The sequence below is a fragment of the Pneumocystis carinii genome, assembly GCF_001477545.1.
Source record: "Pneumocystis carinii B80 chromosome Unknown supercont1.15, whole genome shotgun sequence".
In the NCBI taxonomy this organism is placed as follows: Eukaryota; Fungi; Ascomycota; class Pneumocystomycetes; order Pneumocystales; family Pneumocystaceae; genus Pneumocystis; species Pneumocystis carinii.
In genome coordinates, this window is record NW_017264727.1 from 1 (window position 1) to 20,851 (window position 20,851).

Here is a 20,851-nt window from a genome sequence, read left to right on the forward strand (position 1 = left end):
AAGTAATATATACATAAATAGAATTAAAATCAATTATTTAAATATAAAGAGTACACTGTACATGTAGATCAAAATCAGCAGTATCACTAATATTGAATGAATTAACGATTTCTTTCAATATAGTAGCCTTTTCAGTTTCTTGAGATATATTTGTATCAGATTTATTATTAAGAGTTTCAGTTATAGAAAATCTATCACTGTGAGATGTCCGTTTTCTTAAAAATCCTATAGGTTAAAAAGAGTAACCCAAAAATAAGAAAAAGAATAACAATAATATCATTTGAAGTAACAAATGCCTTTTTTCGAAGAATGAAAGATGAGAAGCACCTGATCCAGTAGAAGTGCCCTTAGTAGGAGATGGCCGTGTAGAGGTTTTTGTAGTAGATGAAGTTTTAGTAGATGAAGCTTTTCGAGTGGTTGATGTTTTAGTTTTGCTTGATGAAGATGTGGGAGCTGGTGGAATTAAATTAGTTGATGTTGTAGATGAAGCTATTGATGTCGGTTTCTGTTCCGGTTGTGGTTCTGGCTCTGGTTGAGGTGTAGGTGGTGGTGACAGTTTTGATGAAGATGTAGAACTTGGAGTTGATGGAAGTGTAGCATCTGGATCTGGTGGAGGCGTAGTAGTTGGATATCTAGTTATAAAAGGATATGAAAGAACTGGTACTTTATTTGAATCAAAAGACTCTCCGAAAAAATGAAGTTGCCAATCAAAAACTTCACCATCTAGATCCGAATCCTTTCTATCTTCAACATCAATAGTCCAGTTACCTACAATGGATTCTCCCCTAAAAATCATTAGTTATTATTTCATAAAACGAAACAAAATACCAATGCTTTACAGTCATAAAAGTCCAATAAATAGTGCCAGAATTTCTATCAATAGGACGTCTATGTGCTAAATGTGAAGTAACTTTAGCAGGGCTGGTAATATTAAACTCCAAACGACCTCTATATTCGTGCGTATAACAAAATGAAACACAAACATATTCCAAATTTTTAAAGTTATAATGCTTAGGATATCCACTATGAATATAAAAAGTGCTTGTGATATGTCCATCGTTTTCAGAAAATTTCTTATTAACACGTATTAATGGAGTTGAAAACACTGTCTGACGATTTAATTTTTTAAATGTTTTTGCTTTTTTGACCATTGCATATGCATCTAGTTTCCCAAAACCAAAATAATTACTATAATAACGTCCAGAAGGAAGTTTTTCCCATCCAGAATGTTTCAAATTAAACGGGATAGCTGTCTCCACAATCAAAGCTTGAATATCATGCCATGTAAGATCAGGACTAATTTTTCAGTTAAATAACTTTAATGATATTCTTACCATACTGAAAGAACAAGAGCGATAATGCCCGCAGCAATCGGTGTAGAAGCAGAAGTTCCAGTATGTAAAGAGGTGCATTCTGTCTTAACATCCGTAGTATACTATGACGATAAATTTATTATAAAAAATAAAGAAAAGATTACAATATATCCATTTTCCCCACCAGAATATGTAGAAGCTAGACTGCAAGGACATTGCTCTGAAAAGAAAAAATCTTCTTCTTCTGCATCTGCAGCAGCAATAGTAATAGTATATGGACTATTTATGTATCCATCGTAATTACAATTATCATAATACCCACCATTTCCTGATCCGAAAACATATATAGAACCAAGACCATTCCTTCCTTCATTTATCCCTTTAATAATTGCAGAATATGTAGAATAAGGAATAGCTTCAGTTATATTTCCAATATCGGAAGGCCCCCAGCTACAAGAATAAATATAGTTAACATCATATTTATAAGTAAAAACCCTTCCCTCAACCGAAGCAGTAACAGAGGAAGACATAAATCGTAATCCTTAAGAATATTAGATTGGTACCAATCAAGGAAAAATACCTGAAATCTTAGATTCATATGCAACACCAATCCCACACAGAGTATTCTTGGCGGCTGCCACTTCTCCTGCACATCTAGTACCATGTATGTTATAAAAAAATTTAGGTCTTGGATCAGGAATTTTATCACTAAAATCATATGAAGCATTGGCATTCTGAAAAGAGTTAAAATAGCGATTATATAATAGTTTTTCAAACATAATTTGGAGCCAAATCCTTGTTAGTATAATCTAAGCCATCATCTACAATGGCAACTGTTATACCTTTTCCCCTTATCCCTAAAATCATTAAAAGGCGATCAATAACACAAATATCAAACCTTCTAACCATAAATCTACAACATTTATATCTACACCAGGTCTTTGTGTATTGAACTAATTAAAAAATCAGATTTTAAAGAAAAAAAAAAGAATAAACTATACCAAATACCATTGTTTATCAAAAAGAGGGTCCTTTATATCTAATTCTTTTTTAATTTTCTCTAACTTCTGTGTTAGATTTACCGGCAGATCTACCGTCGGATCTTTTACAACATTCTTGACAACCCTTCTATTATAAAGACCTTCATTATCAAAATATATATCGTCTCTTATCACACCCCTGTTTTCTCGCTTGACCAACTTTTGTTTCTCATAATAAAAAAGCTTGTCACTATTAAACCCATCTATTGCATTTCTTCCTTTTTCTAAACCAAAATAATTCTCAATTTTTTCTTTAATTTCGTCTTCTAAAACACCCTTTTCTATAGAAAATATATGCTGGTTATCCAGATATTCTAGTTTCTCATGATATTTGAATCCTAACGCCCGCGAAAAATCCTCAATATCAACATCTTCTGAGAAATGAAAATGATAATAATCATTATTCTCAAAGTCTACTGGCTCCGTTTCACATCTTACTCTAACTAAATAGATCCAGTATAAGAGAAGAGTAAGGAATATCTTGAGGATCATGACGAAAAGTTAAGAAAAAACTATTTATCCTAAGTTTTTAATTAGAATTTCTTAACTTTTTAGTTAGAAATTCTTAGATTTTTTAAAGTTTAACTTTAGCATTAAAAATATTTAATCAGATTAAACCCTAACCTTATCTTCAAGAAGACCTCTAATCTTTGTCCTCTTGTTTTTACTAATAAAAGATTAATTTATTTTCATTTAATTTATTATCTTTAATAACACCCTTTATAATTTTTTCTCTCCTTTTTATTAATAAAAAATCAATTTGTTTCCATTGACCCTTTATTTTTAATAAAACGTTCTTTAAAACTAATTTAATATTTTATTTTAAATAAAAGCCCTCTTTAAACTTTGATCTTATCTACTGTTTTTAACAAAATTTTTTTAATTTCATTTTAATTTATTATTTTTAAATAAAAATTGATCTGATTTTACTATTAATAAAAACATCTTAAAATTTTGGTCTTTTGTTTTAATTAATGAAAAATCAATTCAACATTATATAATTGGTTACTTTTAATAAAAATACTTTTAAATTGAACCATCCTTTTAATCTCCAGTCAAACCCCTTCCAAATCATTTTTATCAAATCTCCACTAGCCTCGCCCTAACAACAGACTAATTTCCGATAAACAAATTTACTAGTTTTTAAGATAATCATAAAGTTTAGTTGTTTTTTTTGCAATAAACTTGAAGTTTATTAATTTTTTTATAATGATCTTAGATTTTATTAATTTTTTTGGAATAAACTTAAACTTTGTTGGTTTTTTAGGGTAAGCAATAGATTTTGTTAATTTTTTCATCATAAAGTTTACTAGGTTTTTTAAAATAAACAATATAGTTTACCTATTCTTCTAGGATAAACTTAGATTTATTCTTATTATAAGCAAAGAGTTTACTAACTTTTTTATGATAAGCCTAAACTTTACCGTATAAAGCATAGTCTTGGACTAAGATTGCGTGCTAAAATAATTAAAACTTCATTTTTCAATTCTTCATTAAAAATTTATGTATCATTCTTCTAAATTTCCTGTACTATATATAAATAATAGATATATTCAAACTTTATTCCAGTTCTATTTTTCTTATTTATTTTACAACATCCGCATAACAATAACTTCCAAGAATATTATTTTGATCATTTCTGGCACTCTCATCTTTATTCCTTCATTGACTTTGACTTCTTCCTCTCTCTGCGTTTCTTCAATTTAATTCATTGTATATCTTATATAGTTATATTTTTATATAGATACAATATATTTCAGTATTTATGCTACTTAGGTTATATATGTTTTCTTCATTGGTTGTTACCTCTCAAACTAATTGAAATAAGATTTATATTTTTTATTTTCATTATTTTTCATATATTTCAATTTTTCAATTTTGTTTTTATTTATATTTTTTAATCGAGAATGACATATATAATTGTCATTTAAGCTTTTTAGTGTTTTTAGTTTTTACCTTTATTTTTTATGCGAAGCATAAAGTTTAATAAATTTTTAATTTCCCATTGTGTAGATTATTTTTCTTACTTTTTAAACTATCAGTTTTTAATAAATTTTAATTCTAAAGTATACATAAGTTCTATTTTTATCATTATCTAGATTTTTAAGAAACAATTAAGTGCCAATGTCTTAAATTATCATATTGAAAGATGTATTCTATGTCTTTTGTATTATCTCTAACTTAACCAATGATTTTAAATTTCTTAATGTTAGTTTTAAATGTGCTATAGCGTATTTAAAAACATTTAAATATTATATTGTATGACAAATGCAAAAGAATCTACAGAAAATTAAGTCACCCTTTTTCAGGTAATCTATGAGGTTTCTTTTTTAGCTTTACAATCAGCTGTATTCTTAAAAATATAAAAGTTTTAAAGCAGTAATTACTATTTGAATTTTCTTTTGATTTTTAGATATTTATAATGTCTATTAAATGTATTATACTGTTTTAGAAACAAATGAAATTTTATTCCAAATACTAATACATTTTTTCTGATTTAATATGTTTTTTCTAAAGTATAACATTTCCTCTTTAAAATATTTAATATAATTTTTTTTATAAATCTAAATGTTTTTGAAATAATCTCTTGAATATAGATACAGAGTAAATATTTATTGTTACTTATTATCTTTAAGATTTCTCTATATATTTTTTTCATATTTCTTAAGGTCAAAATTGCAATACTAAAATATAATGTTCTTATTTACTTTTAATACTTTATTCTTTGCTAATCTCCTTTTTAGATATGTTTTTGTATTTCTATATATATTTAAAGATAAGCTAAATAATGTATTAAAAGATAAACAGTTTAATTTTAATTATGTTTAGTTCTTATTATAATAATAAATATTAATAATATATTTTTAAAATATGATTTAAATAATTATTTCTTGAAAGAAGCAATTTTTTATATTCATTCTTTATTGATTGCTTTTTGTTATTTTCATCATAAATCTTTTAAAATTTTTATACATTTAAATAAAAAATATTAATTATACATTACTTAATAATTTCTAGTTTATTTTAGTTATAAATTTAATTAAATATATTTTCTTAAACATGTTGATTAATAGCATTAAAGTTTTACTTTTTTATAAAAAGTATATAAATCTATTATTCTTACTATTCTAGTTTTGATTTAGATTAAAAAAATTAGGAACTATATAATCAGATATTTATTGTCAAACTTTTTGCATCTTTTTTTCAATATACTTATACAGTTTGGTTTATAAAAACAATATTATTTTAATAGTAAGTAATATTTATTTTCTAAGACATCACTTGTATGTTCAATATTTATCTTGAGATCTTTCCATTTTTTTAACCTATTTTAAAAATAAACCTTATACATACCCTATTAACATTCCTAGATTAATCTATTGTTTTTAGCTAATATTAAAGAAAGTTTTGCAAGTCCTGTTTTTTTAATTATAATTTTTCAAGATATTGTTAAATTCTCTAAATAATTTTATTATTTTGTATTTATTTCATAACATACATTTTCCATAAAGACATAATATTTCATAATATCAAAATTAAAATTATATTGGTTAAATTAAAGTTTTTGTTGTGCTTTTTATATTTTTCATGTTTATAGTAACGAATTTTTTTATGATTAAAAACAAAAAATATCTTTATTGTATATAATATTTTCTAATTGGACATGTTAAGTGTAGTTGAAAATTCCTAACGTTTGAATTTGAATATATCATTTTTATTAATAAATCCTAAAAAAGTTAGATATCGTCTTTTGAAATATTTCTTTAAATAATAAAAATAAAAAAAAGATTTTATAATTGTACATAATAGAAAAAAAGAAATTTTATGTTTATTATATATTATATATTTAAAAATATACAAAAATTAAATTTTAAAACTTTAAAAAATTCTAATATTATATTAAAATAAACTGTTTAATAGATTGTGTTAGTTTTTAATATTATTCATTTAGATATTTTCTGAGGCATTTATCTTTTTTGTTTTAGATATTTAATTTCCCGATAAAATCATTATCAAAAATAAATTTAAAAATTTAAATAAAGCCATCATATAGAATATTCTTTATATTCTATATGTTTCGTGTTTAAATGTATTTTAAATAATTTCTTTAAGATATTTAAAGCTATAATCGATTTTAAATTTTAATAAAAATTATAATTAAGATTAATATAAAATTCACTTTCTAGATTATTCATATTTTGTTATAAATTTAAGTTTTGATGTTTTATAAAAAAAAGTATGGATATTCATTTTTGAAACTATTATATAAAAACAGGCATTAATTCAACATCTTCTAACTAAATTGCCTGCTTGATTTGAATTTCAGGTAATATAGAGAAAAATACATGCTTTAATATTATCTATAAAAGGGCTTGGCCGGGGCTTGAACCCGGGACCTCGCGCAAAATATGCCTAGGCTATACCCTAAGCGCGAATCATACCACTAGACCACCAAGCCATTCCATAATAGAATCCTGAAATATTTGTTTTTGAATTTATTAAAATGAAATATGTTTAATTTTATATTTTTATTTAATATTTTTTAAATATATCAATTATAAACTATTGTGTTCCTGCAATTTGTTCTATATCTTATATATATGACAAAAAATAATAAAGATACTTTTATTAATAAATATTCATGAGTTTAGAATGATATATTTTTATTAAATATAATCTATAAATTTCATATAGATAAATAAAATTAAATAAAATGATAGTTATACATGTTTTTAAAATTATATATTATAATATATTCACTTTTTCAGTAATTTATTGCTTTAGAAATCAATTTGTTTCAGGTTTATTAAATTCTTAATTTATAGATATTTTTATGTTTTGTTTTGGAAATTATGAATTTCTCTTTCTAAAAGAAAATTAGCAACTTCTACATCAAATATACGTCTAATAGAATGACGAAATTCATTTTCCAATCTCTGTAATTGAAGGCCCATATCTCCTGTTTGAAACTTTTTTCTTTCTTTGTTCAATATGGATATTTCATCTTGTAAATCTAAAAGATGTGTCTCTAGTTGTTGTAAATAATGTTCAAGTTGTTCGATATGTAATAGCCAAGAATTTTTTCCAAATTCTTCTAAGAGTCGAAGATTTTCGATTCTTCCTTTTAAAAACTCTGATGCAACTAAACTCTTATTTATTGCATGGATCCATAATTTTTTATCGGATGTTACAGGCTCTTTAAAAGATGTATAACGTGATAAATCAATAACATCAAGTTTATAACCATTTTCTATACGTTCAAGCTCTGATTTAATTAACATAGATGACGGGTTCCATTCAGTATATTTGCAAACTAATGGGTGAAGAGGCTGATCCACTGGAACTTCTTCGGCAATAAGCATATCTATTTCTGTTTTTTCTTTTTTAGATAAATTTCCGTCATAATCTATATAGATTTATTAGAACTTGACATAAAACTATATAAAAATTATATAGGCATCCTACATGGTAAAGAATCATGAATATATATATTTACCATTTTTTAAAATTAAAAATATCGTCGAATTTTAAAATTTATAATTATGAAACTACTAGATTTATTATTTTTAACGTTGATTTTTTTAGGATATAAAGCAATTTTTATTTTAGTTTGTACTTTATCATCTTTTTTAAATGTTTATGATACTTCAACTTCATTCGTTTTAAAACAACCCAAAAATATTTTACAACGAATCATAACATCATTAGTACGATGGGATAATATATATTTCGTGACATTAGCGCATCGTGGATTATTATTTGAACAAGAATGGGCATTTGGTCCAGGGTTTCCTTATCTTGTTCGTTTATTTACAGGTTTCTATTTAACTAAAAATATATTTCCTTATTTTATGACATAAATATAGACAACATATTTTTAGATAAATCCCTTTATAATTATGCACTTGCTTCAATTATTATCTCGCATTTGTTTCACTTTTTTTCTATTTTTATTCTTTACCATCTTACTTTTAAAATTTATAAGTCACGAGATATAGCAATAGTTACTTCACTTCTTTATCTAATATCCCCTTCTGGAATATTTCTTTCAGCTGGATATTCTGAAAGTTTATTTTCGTTTGTCACATTTCTTGGCTTCTTTTTTTTTGAAGAGGGTTATAATTTTTTAGCAGCATTAACATGGTGTATAGCATCAACAATTAGAAGTAATGGTGTTCTTTGGTCCATTTTTTTCTTGAACTCTGTATTTATATATATATATAAGTTCTTGAAATCTCCAAGATTCTATTTATTTTTTAAAATAGTGAAATTTGGAATCTGTAGTATAATTGTTTGTACTGGTTTTTTTTGGATCCAATATCATGCTTATATTAAATTTTGCTGGCAAAAGAAACAACGTATTTGGTGTTCCAAAACAATTCCTTCTATATACTCATTTGTTCAAAGTTATTATTGGCAAGTTTATTGTTTTATAAAGAAATATTCTAATGTTATAGGAATATTGGCTTTTTTAAATATTTTACGGTGCCTCAGATTCCGAATTTTATATTAGCATTTCCTTCTATTTATCTTTCTATAAGATCAGGAACTTATTCTTTAATGAATAAAAATAGAGTTCAAAAATTTACTAGAAAATTAGATCTTTATTATATTGCACAATTATTATTGACTATATTATGTATATGTGTCATGCATATTCAAATATTTACCAGAATGATTTCTTGTTTACCAGGCATATATTGGTGGTTAGCTAATTATTTATTAAATATTCGATCATGTTTTTATTTAAATAAAGTATCTAATAAAAAAAAGGATAAATCTATATATTGGATAAAAGTTTGGGTTCTATATGGCATGGTTCAAGCTGTTTTGTTTGGTGCATTTTTGCCTCCTGCATGACTCAAAGAGTTAGCAATATTAATTAAATATATAATCTTATTTAGTAAATTTTTTATAGAATCTCATTTATATTTGAATTAATACCTGTTTATATTTTTTTATTTTCATAATTTAATTCTAATATAGTGCTATTAATAATAATAATAGTCTATTTTTTTATAAATATGTACTAATAAATTAGGATACTAAAATATATACATTAATATTTCTAATATGAATATTTATTCTACGTATTTATGCTAAATATATTATATATATATACATATATATATATATATATATAGAATTTCAAATAATTTTTTTAATTTATGAATCATGGAATATTATATTGATCAAATTAAAACTATGGACTTAATATTGATATAAATTAGATAGTATTATAATATGATACCAGAAATATATTTTTTTATTTTTATAGCTAAATAAAGCCCCTCTACTAAAAGAAAATTTTATTAAAAATACTTTAATAAATATATTAGTTGTTTCCAAAAAATTAAAGTCTACAGGGTTCTTCATTATCAATCATTCCTCGTCCCAAATACCAATTTTCGTCGATTAGCTGCCCTTCCATTTTATCCCAATATTCGGCTTTTGTTTCCGGCTTACAATCTAAATCCAATATTTTTATATCGAAAATTTCCTCATGTAAAAAAATAACATAAATTGTACAATCACAAAAAGTCATGCTTAATGTCCTAGAAGAATTTGTTTGCAAATATTTTAAATGATCAATTAGCTGTGATTGTTGAAAATAAAGGCTTAAATTTGTTTCTATATTCTTTTTTTTTAAATATTTTTCATGAAATATATTATATTTTCAAACCTGATTATATATATGATTTTTTATTAAAATAGCTCTTACGGATTTCTGAATTCTGGCTTTGTTTCCTGATGCTAAATCTAAAGGACAATATCTTATACCGTTTATCGTAAGATCTCCACGAAATCTTCTGAGAGCACATGTTCTACATGATTTCCAACCATTTGGCGCTAAAATTGATTGATTTAACCATTTTGGCTAATATTTTAATATGTGTAAAATAATAGGATATAACAAACTTTAAATTCTATTGTACTTTTTGGAAAATCTGAAGATAAATCTCTTAATAAAATCGCATGTGTTTCGTTAATGTCTAATAAAGTATTTTCGTATTTTTTTTTTCTTCTGTTTTTTTGAGTAAGATGAATATTAAAAATTTCTAATGAAACGTTTTCCAACATGATAGGTTTAATAGTTAATATATAACGATCGAAAGGTTTATGAAAGAGGGGAGTTACGACTTTTTGTATGAAATTGATATTTTCTAATGTAGAAACTGGATGGTGCATTTTTTTTATTCTCAAAACTTTATTTGTCTTTGAAAATTAATAATTCATAATATATTTTTTTTAAATAAATTACGAAAAAAGAATTATTTCCAGTATATTTAAATATAATATTGCGGTTTCCCTCTGAAAAATATGTCCAGTCACCAGGATTAATTTTTTCTATCCGACTAATATTCATGAATATGTAATTATTTTTTAACGATAATTTGACAAATATATTATATAAATATAAAATATAATTATTAAAAATCCAAAATATCCATATTATATATAATTATTACATAATTAATTTTCCAGTCGTTTTCTTACAACTCTCTCATACTTATCAACATCAATGTTTCCTGCACTCCAAAAAAGAACAGCTTTTAAAATATAGCCCTCTATTATGCACATACGTTTCGAGAGGGAAAAGCGTTTCCATGACATATTAATAGATACTTGTTCAATCATTCCTATAACAAAAACCCAGTCACCAATATCAAACCGTAAATTAGAAAGAAGAAATGAAACATCCACTTCAATCGCATAAGTTGAGTGGAAAATAAGAGCTCTTGAGGATACTGGATCATAGTCTGAAACACTAAATATAAATAAATCGAAAATTAAAAATAATATTTTTTAAAATTACCATCCTAAAAGTCGAACTTTTTTCCCACAAAAAAGAGATACATCTGAGTATATGTCTGAAAGAAGAGCAATATTAGAGGCAATAGGCCCACGAATTACATCCTCCTGCATTACATACAAATATAATTATGTCTATACAAACATTAGTATTAAATCTTTTAGCACTAATAAACATCCCTTAAAAATATATATCTACCTTACCTAAAAAAACGAAATCCCATGCTGATATATATATATAGTTTTAATATATTTGTTAAAAAGTGCCTTTTTATAATTTTTCTATTTCACAATCTCTGTGTAATCGAGTCGTTTAATTTATTATACGTTATATTTTTATAAAACTAGTTAAAAAACAAGCAGAAAAACAATAAAATTAGAATACTACAATGGTTATTTCATGTCATTTTACTTTATTTTTTGGAATGTATTTCTGCATATATTTTTTTTAGAAAGCAGGAAAAATGACTATAAATACATTTGAAATGCAGAGTAAAAATTCTTTAGATATTATGACAAAGGTTTATATTTTTCCTGAACGCAACATATGTTTTAAATGTCTTTTAGAATGAAGATACTAGCATCATAGAGTCTCAACAATCACGAAATGTACAGGCTTATGCAAAATTAGAATTTGAAGCGTTTAGTTTTTATATTCAGACATTACAGGTTATTATAGGACGCAAGGTAAATAAACTGGATCAGGTTGATGTTCATATTGGATCTACAAAAGCTATTTCTCGTCAGCATGCAAAGTTATTTTATGACTTTACTTCTCAACGGTTTGAAATTTTTGTAATGGGCAAGAATGGTGCCTTTATAAATGAAGAATTTGTAGAATGCGGACAAACTATTCCATTATATGATAAGTATTTTTTCTGATCTATATTTTGTCTTTTTTTAAATATATATAGGACAAAAATTCAAATTGGTAAAGTACTTTTTACATTTTTACTTCCAAAATCTACAGGAAAAGAGAATATTGAAAACGGAAATATTAGAGAAAATCAAGGGATTGAAAAATTAGAATTTCCTCAGGATATCTCTTTACTTTCAAATGGCGTTTCAACTGACCAGTCTCTCGTAACATGTCCTAATATAAATTTGAAAATAGGTCTTATTAAAACGGACGAACCAGATATCCTATCAATACCCTCAAAAGTTTTGGATAATGAGGCATCGAATGCCGTGAACAGCACTTTTCATGATGAATCTTTACTTTCTCATACTGAATCATTTAACGTTTCTATGAAGGAGCATAGTAAGCCAAATTTATCCTATGCATCATTGATTGCACAGGCTATTCTATCATCTCCTTCTAAAAAAATGACACTCTCTGATATTTATGAATGGATTACTGATACATACAAATATTATAAATATGCCCAAAATGGCTGGCAGAATTCTATTCGACATAGCTTATCTCTTAATAAAGCATTTAAGAAAGTATCTAGAAAGGATGGCGAGCCAGGAAAGGGTTCCTTTTGGATGATAAATTCTGAATATCAATGTCAATTTGAGGATGGTATTTATAAACGAAATCGAAAAGGCATAGTTTCTTCCTATCAACATTCAACAACACCTTCCATTACGGCAGATGAAACTTCAAGGTCTTCAACAGATTCAATTCCTATTGTTATTATGCAAGATGGTCAGTTAGCATTAAATCCTGAATATTTTAATACTGTTAACGATAATAATGATTCTAATAAAATACAAAGTAAGTGAAAACAAATATATAATGAAAATATAATTATATATAAAAATAGTTGTTCAAGCAATTGTTTTTTTGCAAAGATATATTATAACTCAACTTGGTCCTCATGCTAAAATCCCTCAAAATGCAGCAGCTATTGCAAATGCGTTAATTGTCGCATTAGACCAACAACTTCAGAAATATCAAAGTCATAAAAATTTTATTTCTAATATTTTTAAAAATCTTACTTTTTTATTACCTAATACTAATGAAAAAATGCATACATCATTAAATGAATTTTCTACGGAAAATAAACAATATATAGCCAACACATCTACGTCTTTGGAATTTATGACTCAGATACCTAAAAGCTCCGAAGTTTCTAAGGAAATATTAAATTCATCTATTAATCAGTCGTACTCTTTCAATAATAAATTGGTGTCAAAAGAATTATATCCTATACAAGTTCCTCCTCCTCCGCCATACTATTCAAAACCGCTGGAATCCAATACTGAAAATAATTTATCATTAAATTCAATAAAAAAAAAAAAGCATCAGTTTTTGTCTTCTGAAAGTTATTCAATAAATTCAGAATCTACCCATAGGCAAGGACTTAAACGACCGCATGAAGGATAGAGAATATCTATGTTTTATAGGCAGGAAAAATATTATCAGTAAATGATAAGAGAAAAAAACAAAATAATGATATAAAGGTTTTAGTGATTTTGTATATTATAAAATGAGTTTAGTAAGATATTGAGTGTATATGAAAGTTTTCTATACAAAAATTAAATATATATTAACAGTCATTTAAATTAATATATATGTTAAATTTATTTTTAACTACTTGTGAATAATAAAGTTATGTGCCATATTATATTTAGAAATTCTCAGTATATAATTAACTGGTATATATATCACTGTATTCAATGACATGCTTGATATGGTTTAATAAGCATTTCTGAAAATTTTTTAAGAGCCTCGACTCCTCTAACTTCTGTAGAAATTTGAGGGAGTTTAACTATATGGAAGTCTTCATAAAGCTCCATAATTTGGTCTAAGTATTTTTGCTGTATTTTATGACGTGAAAGACATTGTTGGCAATCAGAACCTAGCTTGATTAAGATGAATTCTAAATATCTAAATTCCAATAAATGATTAACCTTTGATATTTAACAAAAGCTGATTCACAACAATATTATGTGTATCAATCTCATATGATGTAAGCTCCTGGATCATACGTTCCATCTCTACATATTTAAATAGTGTATAAATTTTTCGTATTTTTTACCATATAAACTTAAAAACTCACTTATACACACAGAAACAAATGTAGTAAGCTCTGAATCTCTAAATTGATTATTTACTTCTACAATGGTTGTCCTCATTTGATCAAGTTTTTTAAACATTTCATCTTGATTGGCATTAAGACCCATAATGCTACTCACTTGGTTAAACATAGGACCAAATCGTGAACCAAGACCCGAAATCTTAGTAAGAGCTTTTTCAAGAACTGTAGGAAAAGATAAAAAACGCAAAGTATGTCCAGTTGGCGCAGTATCAAAAACACAAACAGAATATTCCATAGATTTTACTTGTTTCATAATTTCAGCAAATCCCATAGCCTCATCAACGCCTGGAATAGAAAATGCCAAATCTTGCATCATACCGGAAATAGGATTATTAGGTTGTAATTCAGCTAAAAACTAGATGAGTAAGAACGTATGTGTTTTAATAAAAATACATTGTTCAATCATTTCTTGAATTGAAGAACTAGGATCAATTTCCTAAATACATGAGTCTTGAGTAGATAAAAATTAACTACAAAAACCATAGCAGAAAGATTATGAAATCCATTTACTTTACATGCATCTTTACCAAATTTTTGACCAAAAGCGTCAGATAAATTATGTGCAGGATCTGTAGAAATTAAAAGGACTGATTCGCGAACTTTAGATAATTGAATAGCAAGTGAACAAGATGTAGTTGTCTTCCCGACTCCTCCTTTTCCGCCTATCAATATTAATCATAATGTAAGAAAAAAATATAGAAAAGTATTAACCAACAAAAATCCATTTTAGTGACCGCTGGTCAAGGATATTTTGTAATGTAGGAGGAAGTGGCTCTTCCAACAATGACATTATATTTTTTAATACTTTTACTTAAGATCTTTAAAAAAAGTAACAAATTTCAAATGGTTTTGATAGGGTTAAAAACGATAAGTCTATGTTAAATTGTATTCAACATTAAAATTTAAAGATACAATTGAATCTAACAAAATCTAGTTTATTTTTGATGGATAGGTTTTTAGTCTAGAAAAATCTATACCAAAGACTAATTTATATAAATTAAATTACTAATCTTAAGATTACGAATTAATTTATAGTTTATAATAAACATATTCTCATAATATTCCGGATTCCCGCTCTTGGTCTAGTTGGTTATGGCCCTCGGCTGTAAAAGTCGAATTTGTATTTCTTGGAAAATGAAATATTAAAGATACCGAGTGGTCCCCGGTTCGATTCCGGGAGAGCGGATTGTGTTTTTTATGGGAAGGAAACTTATTATACTTTTATTTAATACTGCTTTAAACATATGGTTTTAGTTAAAGTAAATATTTTTTAACATTAATAATCAAAGAATACTGTAAAAATGTTTTATCTAATATATATATGGTGTTTCTTTAATATTGTATTAAAGTTTTATTTATTTAATTTATTAATATTAAGTGTTTAACAAATTTTTTAATATGTTATTCTAAGGAAAAGTTACATGAAAAATGTATTTATTAAGGAATAATATGTTTAAAGCCTCCTTGGTTTATCGAAATACAAATCGATTACTCGCTCAATAATCTTAAGAAAAAATAATTAGTTTATGGCAGCGCCTGCTCCACGGCTTATACCTAATAAATTCTCTGCTGGACCATCACCAGTTACACCAGAACAAAAGTATTGGCAAGGATTTAAGGTAATGACTTGTTTTATAAATATAAATATGTTTTTTTATGGAATTGATATTTAAATAGTCAAAAGTTGCAATTAAAGAGATTGCATCTATCTCGCATATTCATTTTTGTTCTAAAGAGCCTCATGACTTTGCTGTTACTAGTTCAGCACGTATACAAATTTATTCTTCTCAGACACGAACAGTAAAAAAGACGATTTCTAGATTCAAAGATGTTGCATATTCAGGGGAAATACGGGCAGACTCAAAGCTTCTTATTGCTAGCAACAGTACAGGAGTTGTTCAGGTGTTTATTAGATTTTAATGGTTTAATAGATTCTAATATTTTTTAGTTGTTCGATATCGCATCTCGTTCTATTTTACGAAGTCTCTATTCTCATAAACTTCCTGTTCATGTAACAAAATTTTCTCCTTATTGTCTTACCACATTTCTTTCTGCATCTGATGACAAAACAATTCGTATATGGGATTTACCAACATCAACAGAGACGTGTATACTTCAAGGAAATAATGATTATGTAAGAGCGGCAGATTTTCTTTCTATGTCACATGTTGTTTTAAGTGGTTGCTATGATGGTACAGTTCGTCTATGGGATATAAGAATGCCTGAAAAAAAAAATGAAATAAAGAATTTAAACCATGGAAAAAGTGTCGAAGCTGTTTTGTCTTTAAAAGATGGTTCAATGATTCTTAGTGCAGGTGGACCAGTTATTAAAGTTTGGGATATGGTATCAGGCAAAAACAAGCCTTTAAAAATTATACAGAACCACCAAAAAAGTGTTATATGTCTTTCTAAAAATAATGAAAATTCCAGGATTCTTAGTGGAGGACTTGATGGTCATGTAAAAATATATGATATTAAAGATTGGAAAAATGTACATGATATTAAATATCCAGCACCAATATTATCTATGGGATTATCTGTAATTGTAAATTTATTTATTAAAACTGAATCTAAATCTTAATTTAGCCGGATAATAAACATCTTGCTGTTGGAATGGTATCGGGTTTGTTATCTATTCGATCACGTCAAATAGCCAAGTCTGTTCCACAAAATAGGAATAAATTGAAGCAGTTTTATACTCAAATGATTCATGAAAATAATAATCAGAATTATGAAAATTTAATTATAGAAAAAAAAAGAAAAACTCTTCGTCCATATGATAAGGCATTGAAATCTTTTCGTTATGCAGATGCATTGGATTTGGTTTTAGAAAATGTAAATTTAATGTTTTTTTATTTCTTGGCTAATTGAATTCTAGAAATCACCTCTTGTTACTTTTACTGTAATTATGGAGTTAAAACATCGATCTGGACTATACCAAGCTTTACAAAATCGTGATGATATATCATTGGAACCAATTCTACGTTGGCTTATTCGTTATTTATCAAATCCTCGATACGTATTTACAATTATCGAAGTTCTTATGTTAATTATTGGTATTTTTATATTTTTTATTAAATAAAAACTTATTTTGTTATAGATATATATGGAGCCGCATTAGGTCATTCTATCCTAATCCAGGGTCTTTTATTACGTTTATCAAAACATGTTTCTCGTCAAATCGAGTATTGTAAAGATGCTTGTTCATGTAATGGAATGCTTGAAATGCTTTTCCATGGAAATTAAGGGTCATAATTTCTATATATTGTTTTTATAAAAAAGGTTTTGATTTATTCAGTTTAATATATATATATATATATATGTATATATATTGATAAATATGATGTTTTTTAAAAAACGTCGGATTTATCTTAATCGTTTACCATATCAAATAATATTTTATTAAAAGAGAAATTTTATATATATTTTCGGAAAATATGTTTAAAATATGGAACTATAAAAGTATGTCATTTCATAAGTCGAATATAATTTATATATATTTATTGATATATATTATTGACAAAGTTTAAATGATAAATTTCTAAAATGGCGTCATTATTCTCTATGCCGCCTAATAAAAAGGCATTTTCTATATTGCTTGTAGGCGTTGGATCTGCTGCCGCTGTTTATTACTATATGTATCATTGTAGGTTTAATTTTTTTCGAAATAAAGCTTAATTGATATTTTTATGAATTTAGATAATAATGTAAATGTACCCCAGGGAAAACTTGAACAGTTAGAAAGAAAAGCGGAAAACGTTTATGACAATATTACGTCTCATATAAAAGACGCATATCGTACTGGAAAAAAACAGATTAACAATATTGAAAAAAAATATGATAAAGTTCATAATTTGATCGATCGAGTAGATACGAAAATGGATAGGATAAGAGAATATATTGAGCATAAATAATTTTCATATTTAGTAGAATATTTTTTAGTATATTTTATTATAAACTTTTTATTATAACTTTTTTATTATAAATAAATAATATTCATACAATATTCATAGAATTATACATAGTGAAAAAACTGTTTTATAATATAATCATAAAAAAACTTTCTTTTCTAAAACGATGATAAACTTATACCTGAAGTTCCATTTGCTTTGATTCAATGATCTTTTTTATCTCTGCTAACTTATAATTTCGATAAAATTTTATAGCAGAAAGTGTATCGCTAATTTTAATAATCTGACAGAATTTAGGTAATGTATTTACTAAAATAGTAAGTAATTTCTGTATTTCAGCTATATTTTATCAGATATGAAGAATAAAATTATAATACATACCAGTAGATAAGGGATGTTTAAGAGATGATGTTAATGCTGTAACTACTTCAGACATAGAAAATGCAGATTTACGAGGATAAGTTGCCAATAAACTTAAAATATGAGAAATCAGCAATAGAATACATAGGGACATACACAAATAAACATTCGACAATATTTGATAATTTTTGGAGAGCATTGAGTTGTTCAAAAGCAGGAGATGTGCGTGTATTTTGAGTATGCTTAAATCGAATCTTTATATCGATTTAATAAAAACATATAAAAACATATATACACTTACCCGTTCCAACAAAGAAGTTTGACGATATTTCAGGCTTTTACTAGAATCAATTGATGCATCAGAAGTAGACGTAGTCTTTTTTTCTGGTTCTTGAATTGCTTGTCTTTTTTTTTCTGGATGACAAATAATAGTGTTTGAAGAAACATTTTTTGGAATAATTTTTTTAAGATCTACTGTAATTGATGGCGATAACTCAAGACGAGAACGAAATTGTTTCAAACGTGCAGCTAAGTTAAATTCCTTTGTAGGAAAATCAATTGAAAGACTTCCTATCCGTTTACCATTAAATAATATCACCGTGGGCAATATTTTAAATGACTCCGGCCAAACGCTTACAATTCTTTCAAGAGATTCTAATGTAAAAGATTTTTTAGCCTGCGTTTCAAGAGAATGTTGAAGATAATGAAAAGATGCTGTTCCCTCCCCATTATTTATTGCATGATGATAAACAAGAGCCTGATCAAGTGCTGAAAATAATCTAATAACTGATGCATTCTGTTGATATACGTGTTCACTTTGATTTTTTATTGGCACGCGAATTTTATGGTTCTCATTGACATTTACTCGTTTATTAGCCAAATCAGGCTCCAATAATCTTTTCCTCTTAATTGATGTAGACTTTCCTGATGGAAGAAACGCGTAAATAGGCCTAGACATCTTTTACGTTACAATTTGATACAAGGGCTGGGTATTTTAAAGATTTCAGCCCTCGATCAGAAATACTTGCGTGTGCGTATTCAAGATGTCAAGGGGTAGAAATAAGAAAATCAGTTAATAATTGCTGAAATAAATAGGAACTAGCACAGGATATGATAGACATATTACTATTTTTTCTCCAGAAGGTTAGTAGTTTTTTTTTATTATAAATTTAATAATATTGTAGGCCGGTTATATCAAGTGGGTAAGATCATTGTTTTCAATGTAATATGCTTGATATATATTAGAATATGCCTTTAAGTCTGTTAACTCTACGGGGATTACATCGGTGGCGATAAAAGGCAAGGATTCAGCAGTTTTTATTTCTCAAAAAAAAGTTCCTGTATAACATAATTTTGAATTTTTCCTGTCTTATAATGAATATAGGATAAACTTATTGATCAGGATAGTGTCAGCTATATTTTTCGTATTACGGAGAATATTGGGTGTCTTGTAACTGGCCAGATAGGTAATTTTTTTCTTAAAAAAATATCTTTAATACTTGTAGCGGATGCGCGTGCATCTGTTAATAGGGCACGTTCTGAAGCAGCTGACTTTAGATATAAATATGGGTATGAAATTCCGGTTGATGTTTTGGCGAAACGTATTGCAAACATTAGTCAAGTTTGTACACAAAGAGCAGCAATGCGTCCACTTGGAATTTGTAGGAATTTTTTATTTAAACATTAATTCCATCTCATAGTTTAGCATCTATATTTATTGCTATAGACGAGGAAAAAGGTCCACAAATATTTAAGTGTGATCTTGCTGGATATTATGCAGGATATAAGGCTACTGCATCTGGTCCAAAAAAGCAAGAAGCTATTAATTATCTCGAAAAAAAGCTCAAGTGTGATGGGTTTCAGGGGTCATGGAAAGATATCACTGAGGTAATATTTTTTAAATATCAATTATTTATTTATTTATTTTTATTTTTAGTTAGCTATTAATACGTTATCTTCTGTTTTAAATATAGATTTAAAAGCTACTGAAATTGAAATCGGAGTTGTTGGTGCACCTCATAAGGATGGTCTTAAGTCTTCAAATATTTTTAGGGTTCTAACTACAGATGAAATTGATGAACGGCTACAATCTATTGCTGAAAAAGATTAATGATACTGCAGTTTTTATTGTCTTCATTTTTTGAACATAGATAATAGCTATAATAATGATTATCTAAAGGTATTTAATACTTTATATTATAGAAATATTTGTATATGATAAATTAAAAATCTTATTTCTTAATTTTATGAATTTTGAGCGAATTTTCAAATAATACTAGTAATTTGTTTTTAATGATTGTTTTAATTAGTTTTATTCAAATCGAATTGTTAGAATATATTTTTATTATAATACTACAGGATTTTAT

General features: G+C 26.3%; 11 protein-coding genes and 2 non-coding genes across 13 annotated transcripts; 6 read left to right on the forward strand and 7 right to left on the reverse strand.

Moving 5' to 3' along the window:
* Positions 1-37: 37 nt before the first annotated feature.
* Positions 38-2,865, reverse strand: T552_03106 (hypothetical protein; the record flags this gene model as incomplete). The annotated part of the gene is made up of 9 exons (XM_018371623.1): positions 2,315-2,865; positions 2,212-2,266; positions 2,091-2,170; positions 1,894-2,047; positions 1,478-1,854; positions 1,335-1,435; positions 829-1,296; positions 270-785; positions 38-215 (listed from the first exon to the last, which is right to left on the reverse strand). Exons 1-9 carry the CDS (start codon positions 2,843-2,845, stop codon positions 38-40), a joined length of 2,460 nt encoding a protein of 819 aa, XP_018224415.1. The 5' UTR covers positions 2,846-2,865.
* Positions 2,866-6,722: 3,857 nt separating this feature from the next.
* On the reverse strand, positions 6,723-6,812 carry T552_05043. The gene has a single exon. It is a non-coding gene; the product is annotated as a tRNA-Pro (tRNA).
* A 327-nt stretch (positions 6,813-7,139) lies between these two features.
* Positions 7,140-7,898, reverse strand: T552_03108 (hypothetical protein). Its single transcript, XM_018371624.1, has 2 exons — positions 7,820-7,898; positions 7,140-7,760 (listed from the first exon to the last, which is right to left on the reverse strand). Exons 1-2 carry the CDS (start codon positions 7,851-7,853, stop codon positions 7,186-7,188), a joined length of 609 nt encoding a protein of 202 aa, XP_018224416.1. The 5' UTR covers positions 7,854-7,898; the 3' UTR covers positions 7,140-7,185.
* T552_03109 (hypothetical protein) lies at positions 7,376-9,253 on the forward strand. The gene is made up of 4 exons (XM_018371625.1): positions 7,376-7,589; positions 7,638-8,170; positions 8,221-8,770; positions 8,812-9,253. The coding sequence occupies exons 2-4, from the start codon at positions 7,897-7,899 to the stop codon at positions 9,212-9,214; spliced, it is 1,227 nt and encodes a 408-aa protein (XP_018224417.1). The 5' UTR covers positions 7,376-7,589; positions 7,638-7,896; the 3' UTR covers positions 9,215-9,253.
* A 413-nt stretch (positions 9,254-9,666) lies between these two features.
* T552_03110 (hypothetical protein) lies at positions 9,667-10,635 on the reverse strand. The gene is made up of 4 exons (XM_018371626.1): positions 10,617-10,635; positions 10,274-10,570; positions 10,038-10,232; positions 9,667-9,992 (listed from the first exon to the last, which is right to left on the reverse strand). The coding sequence occupies exons 2-4, from the start codon at positions 10,541-10,543 to the stop codon at positions 9,708-9,710; spliced, it is 750 nt and encodes a 249-aa protein (XP_018224418.1). The 5' UTR covers positions 10,544-10,570; positions 10,617-10,635; the 3' UTR covers positions 9,667-9,707.
* A 193-nt stretch (positions 10,636-10,828) lies between these two features.
* Positions 10,829-11,281, reverse strand: T552_03111 (hypothetical protein; the record flags this gene model as incomplete). Its single annotated transcript, XM_018371627.1, has 2 exons — positions 10,829-11,123; positions 11,172-11,281. 2 exons carry the CDS (start codon positions 11,279-11,281, stop codon positions 10,829-10,831), a joined length of 405 nt encoding a protein of 134 aa, XP_018224419.1.
* Positions 11,282-11,586: 305 nt separating this feature from the next.
* Positions 11,587-13,543, forward strand: T552_03112 (hypothetical protein). The gene is made up of 4 exons (XM_018371628.1): positions 11,587-11,688; positions 11,735-12,036; positions 12,082-12,887; positions 12,937-13,543. Exons 1-4 carry the CDS (start codon positions 11,632-11,634, stop codon positions 13,497-13,499), a joined length of 1,728 nt encoding a protein of 575 aa, XP_018224420.1. The 5' UTR covers positions 11,587-11,631; the 3' UTR covers positions 13,500-13,543.
* Positions 13,544-13,743: 200 nt separating this feature from the next.
* On the reverse strand, positions 13,744-15,050 carry T552_03113 (ATPase GET3). Its single transcript, XM_018371629.1, has 6 exons — positions 14,926-15,050; positions 14,695-14,876; positions 14,608-14,650; positions 14,155-14,562; positions 14,027-14,113; positions 13,744-13,974 (listed from the first exon to the last, which is right to left on the reverse strand). The coding sequence occupies exons 1-6, from the start codon at positions 15,002-15,004 to the stop codon at positions 13,790-13,792; spliced, it is 984 nt and encodes a 327-aa protein (XP_018224421.1). The 5' UTR covers positions 15,005-15,050; the 3' UTR covers positions 13,744-13,789.
* Positions 15,051-15,285: 235 nt separating this feature from the next.
* T552_05044 lies at positions 15,286-15,400 on the forward strand. Its single transcript has one exon. It is a non-coding gene; the product is annotated as a tRNA-Tyr (tRNA).
* Positions 15,401-15,694: 294 nt separating this feature from the next.
* T552_03115 (hypothetical protein) lies at positions 15,695-17,504 on the forward strand. Its single transcript, XM_018371630.1, has 6 exons — positions 15,695-15,833; positions 15,892-16,116; positions 16,163-16,753; positions 16,801-17,049; positions 17,093-17,270; positions 17,315-17,504. Exons 1-6 carry the CDS (start codon positions 15,741-15,743, stop codon positions 17,458-17,460), a joined length of 1,482 nt encoding a protein of 493 aa, XP_018224422.1. The 5' UTR covers positions 15,695-15,740; the 3' UTR covers positions 17,461-17,504.
* A 211-nt stretch (positions 17,505-17,715) lies between these two features.
* On the forward strand, positions 17,716-18,173 carry T552_03116 (hypothetical protein). The gene is made up of 2 exons (XM_018371631.1): positions 17,716-17,860; positions 17,914-18,173. The coding sequence occupies exons 1-2, from the start codon at positions 17,761-17,763 to the stop codon at positions 18,126-18,128; spliced, it is 315 nt and encodes a 104-aa protein (XP_018224423.1). The 5' UTR covers positions 17,716-17,760; the 3' UTR covers positions 18,129-18,173.
* Positions 18,174-18,274: 101 nt separating this feature from the next.
* On the reverse strand, positions 18,275-19,489 carry T552_03117 (hypothetical protein). The gene is made up of 4 exons (XM_018371632.1): positions 18,787-19,489; positions 18,642-18,739; positions 18,507-18,598; positions 18,275-18,464 (listed from the first exon to the last, which is right to left on the reverse strand). Exons 1-4 carry the CDS (start codon positions 19,441-19,443, stop codon positions 18,301-18,303), a joined length of 1,011 nt encoding a protein of 336 aa, XP_018224424.1. The 5' UTR covers positions 19,444-19,489; the 3' UTR covers positions 18,275-18,300.
* Positions 19,490-20,641, forward strand: T552_03118 (hypothetical protein). The gene is made up of 8 exons (XM_018371633.1): positions 19,490-19,538; positions 19,581-19,628; positions 19,670-19,687; positions 19,731-19,825; positions 19,870-19,951; positions 19,991-20,146; positions 20,191-20,372; positions 20,422-20,641. Exons 1-8 carry the CDS (start codon positions 19,529-19,531, stop codon positions 20,593-20,595), a joined length of 765 nt encoding a protein of 254 aa, XP_018224425.1. The 5' UTR covers positions 19,490-19,528; the 3' UTR covers positions 20,596-20,641.
* Positions 20,642-20,851: the final 210 nt, after the last annotated feature.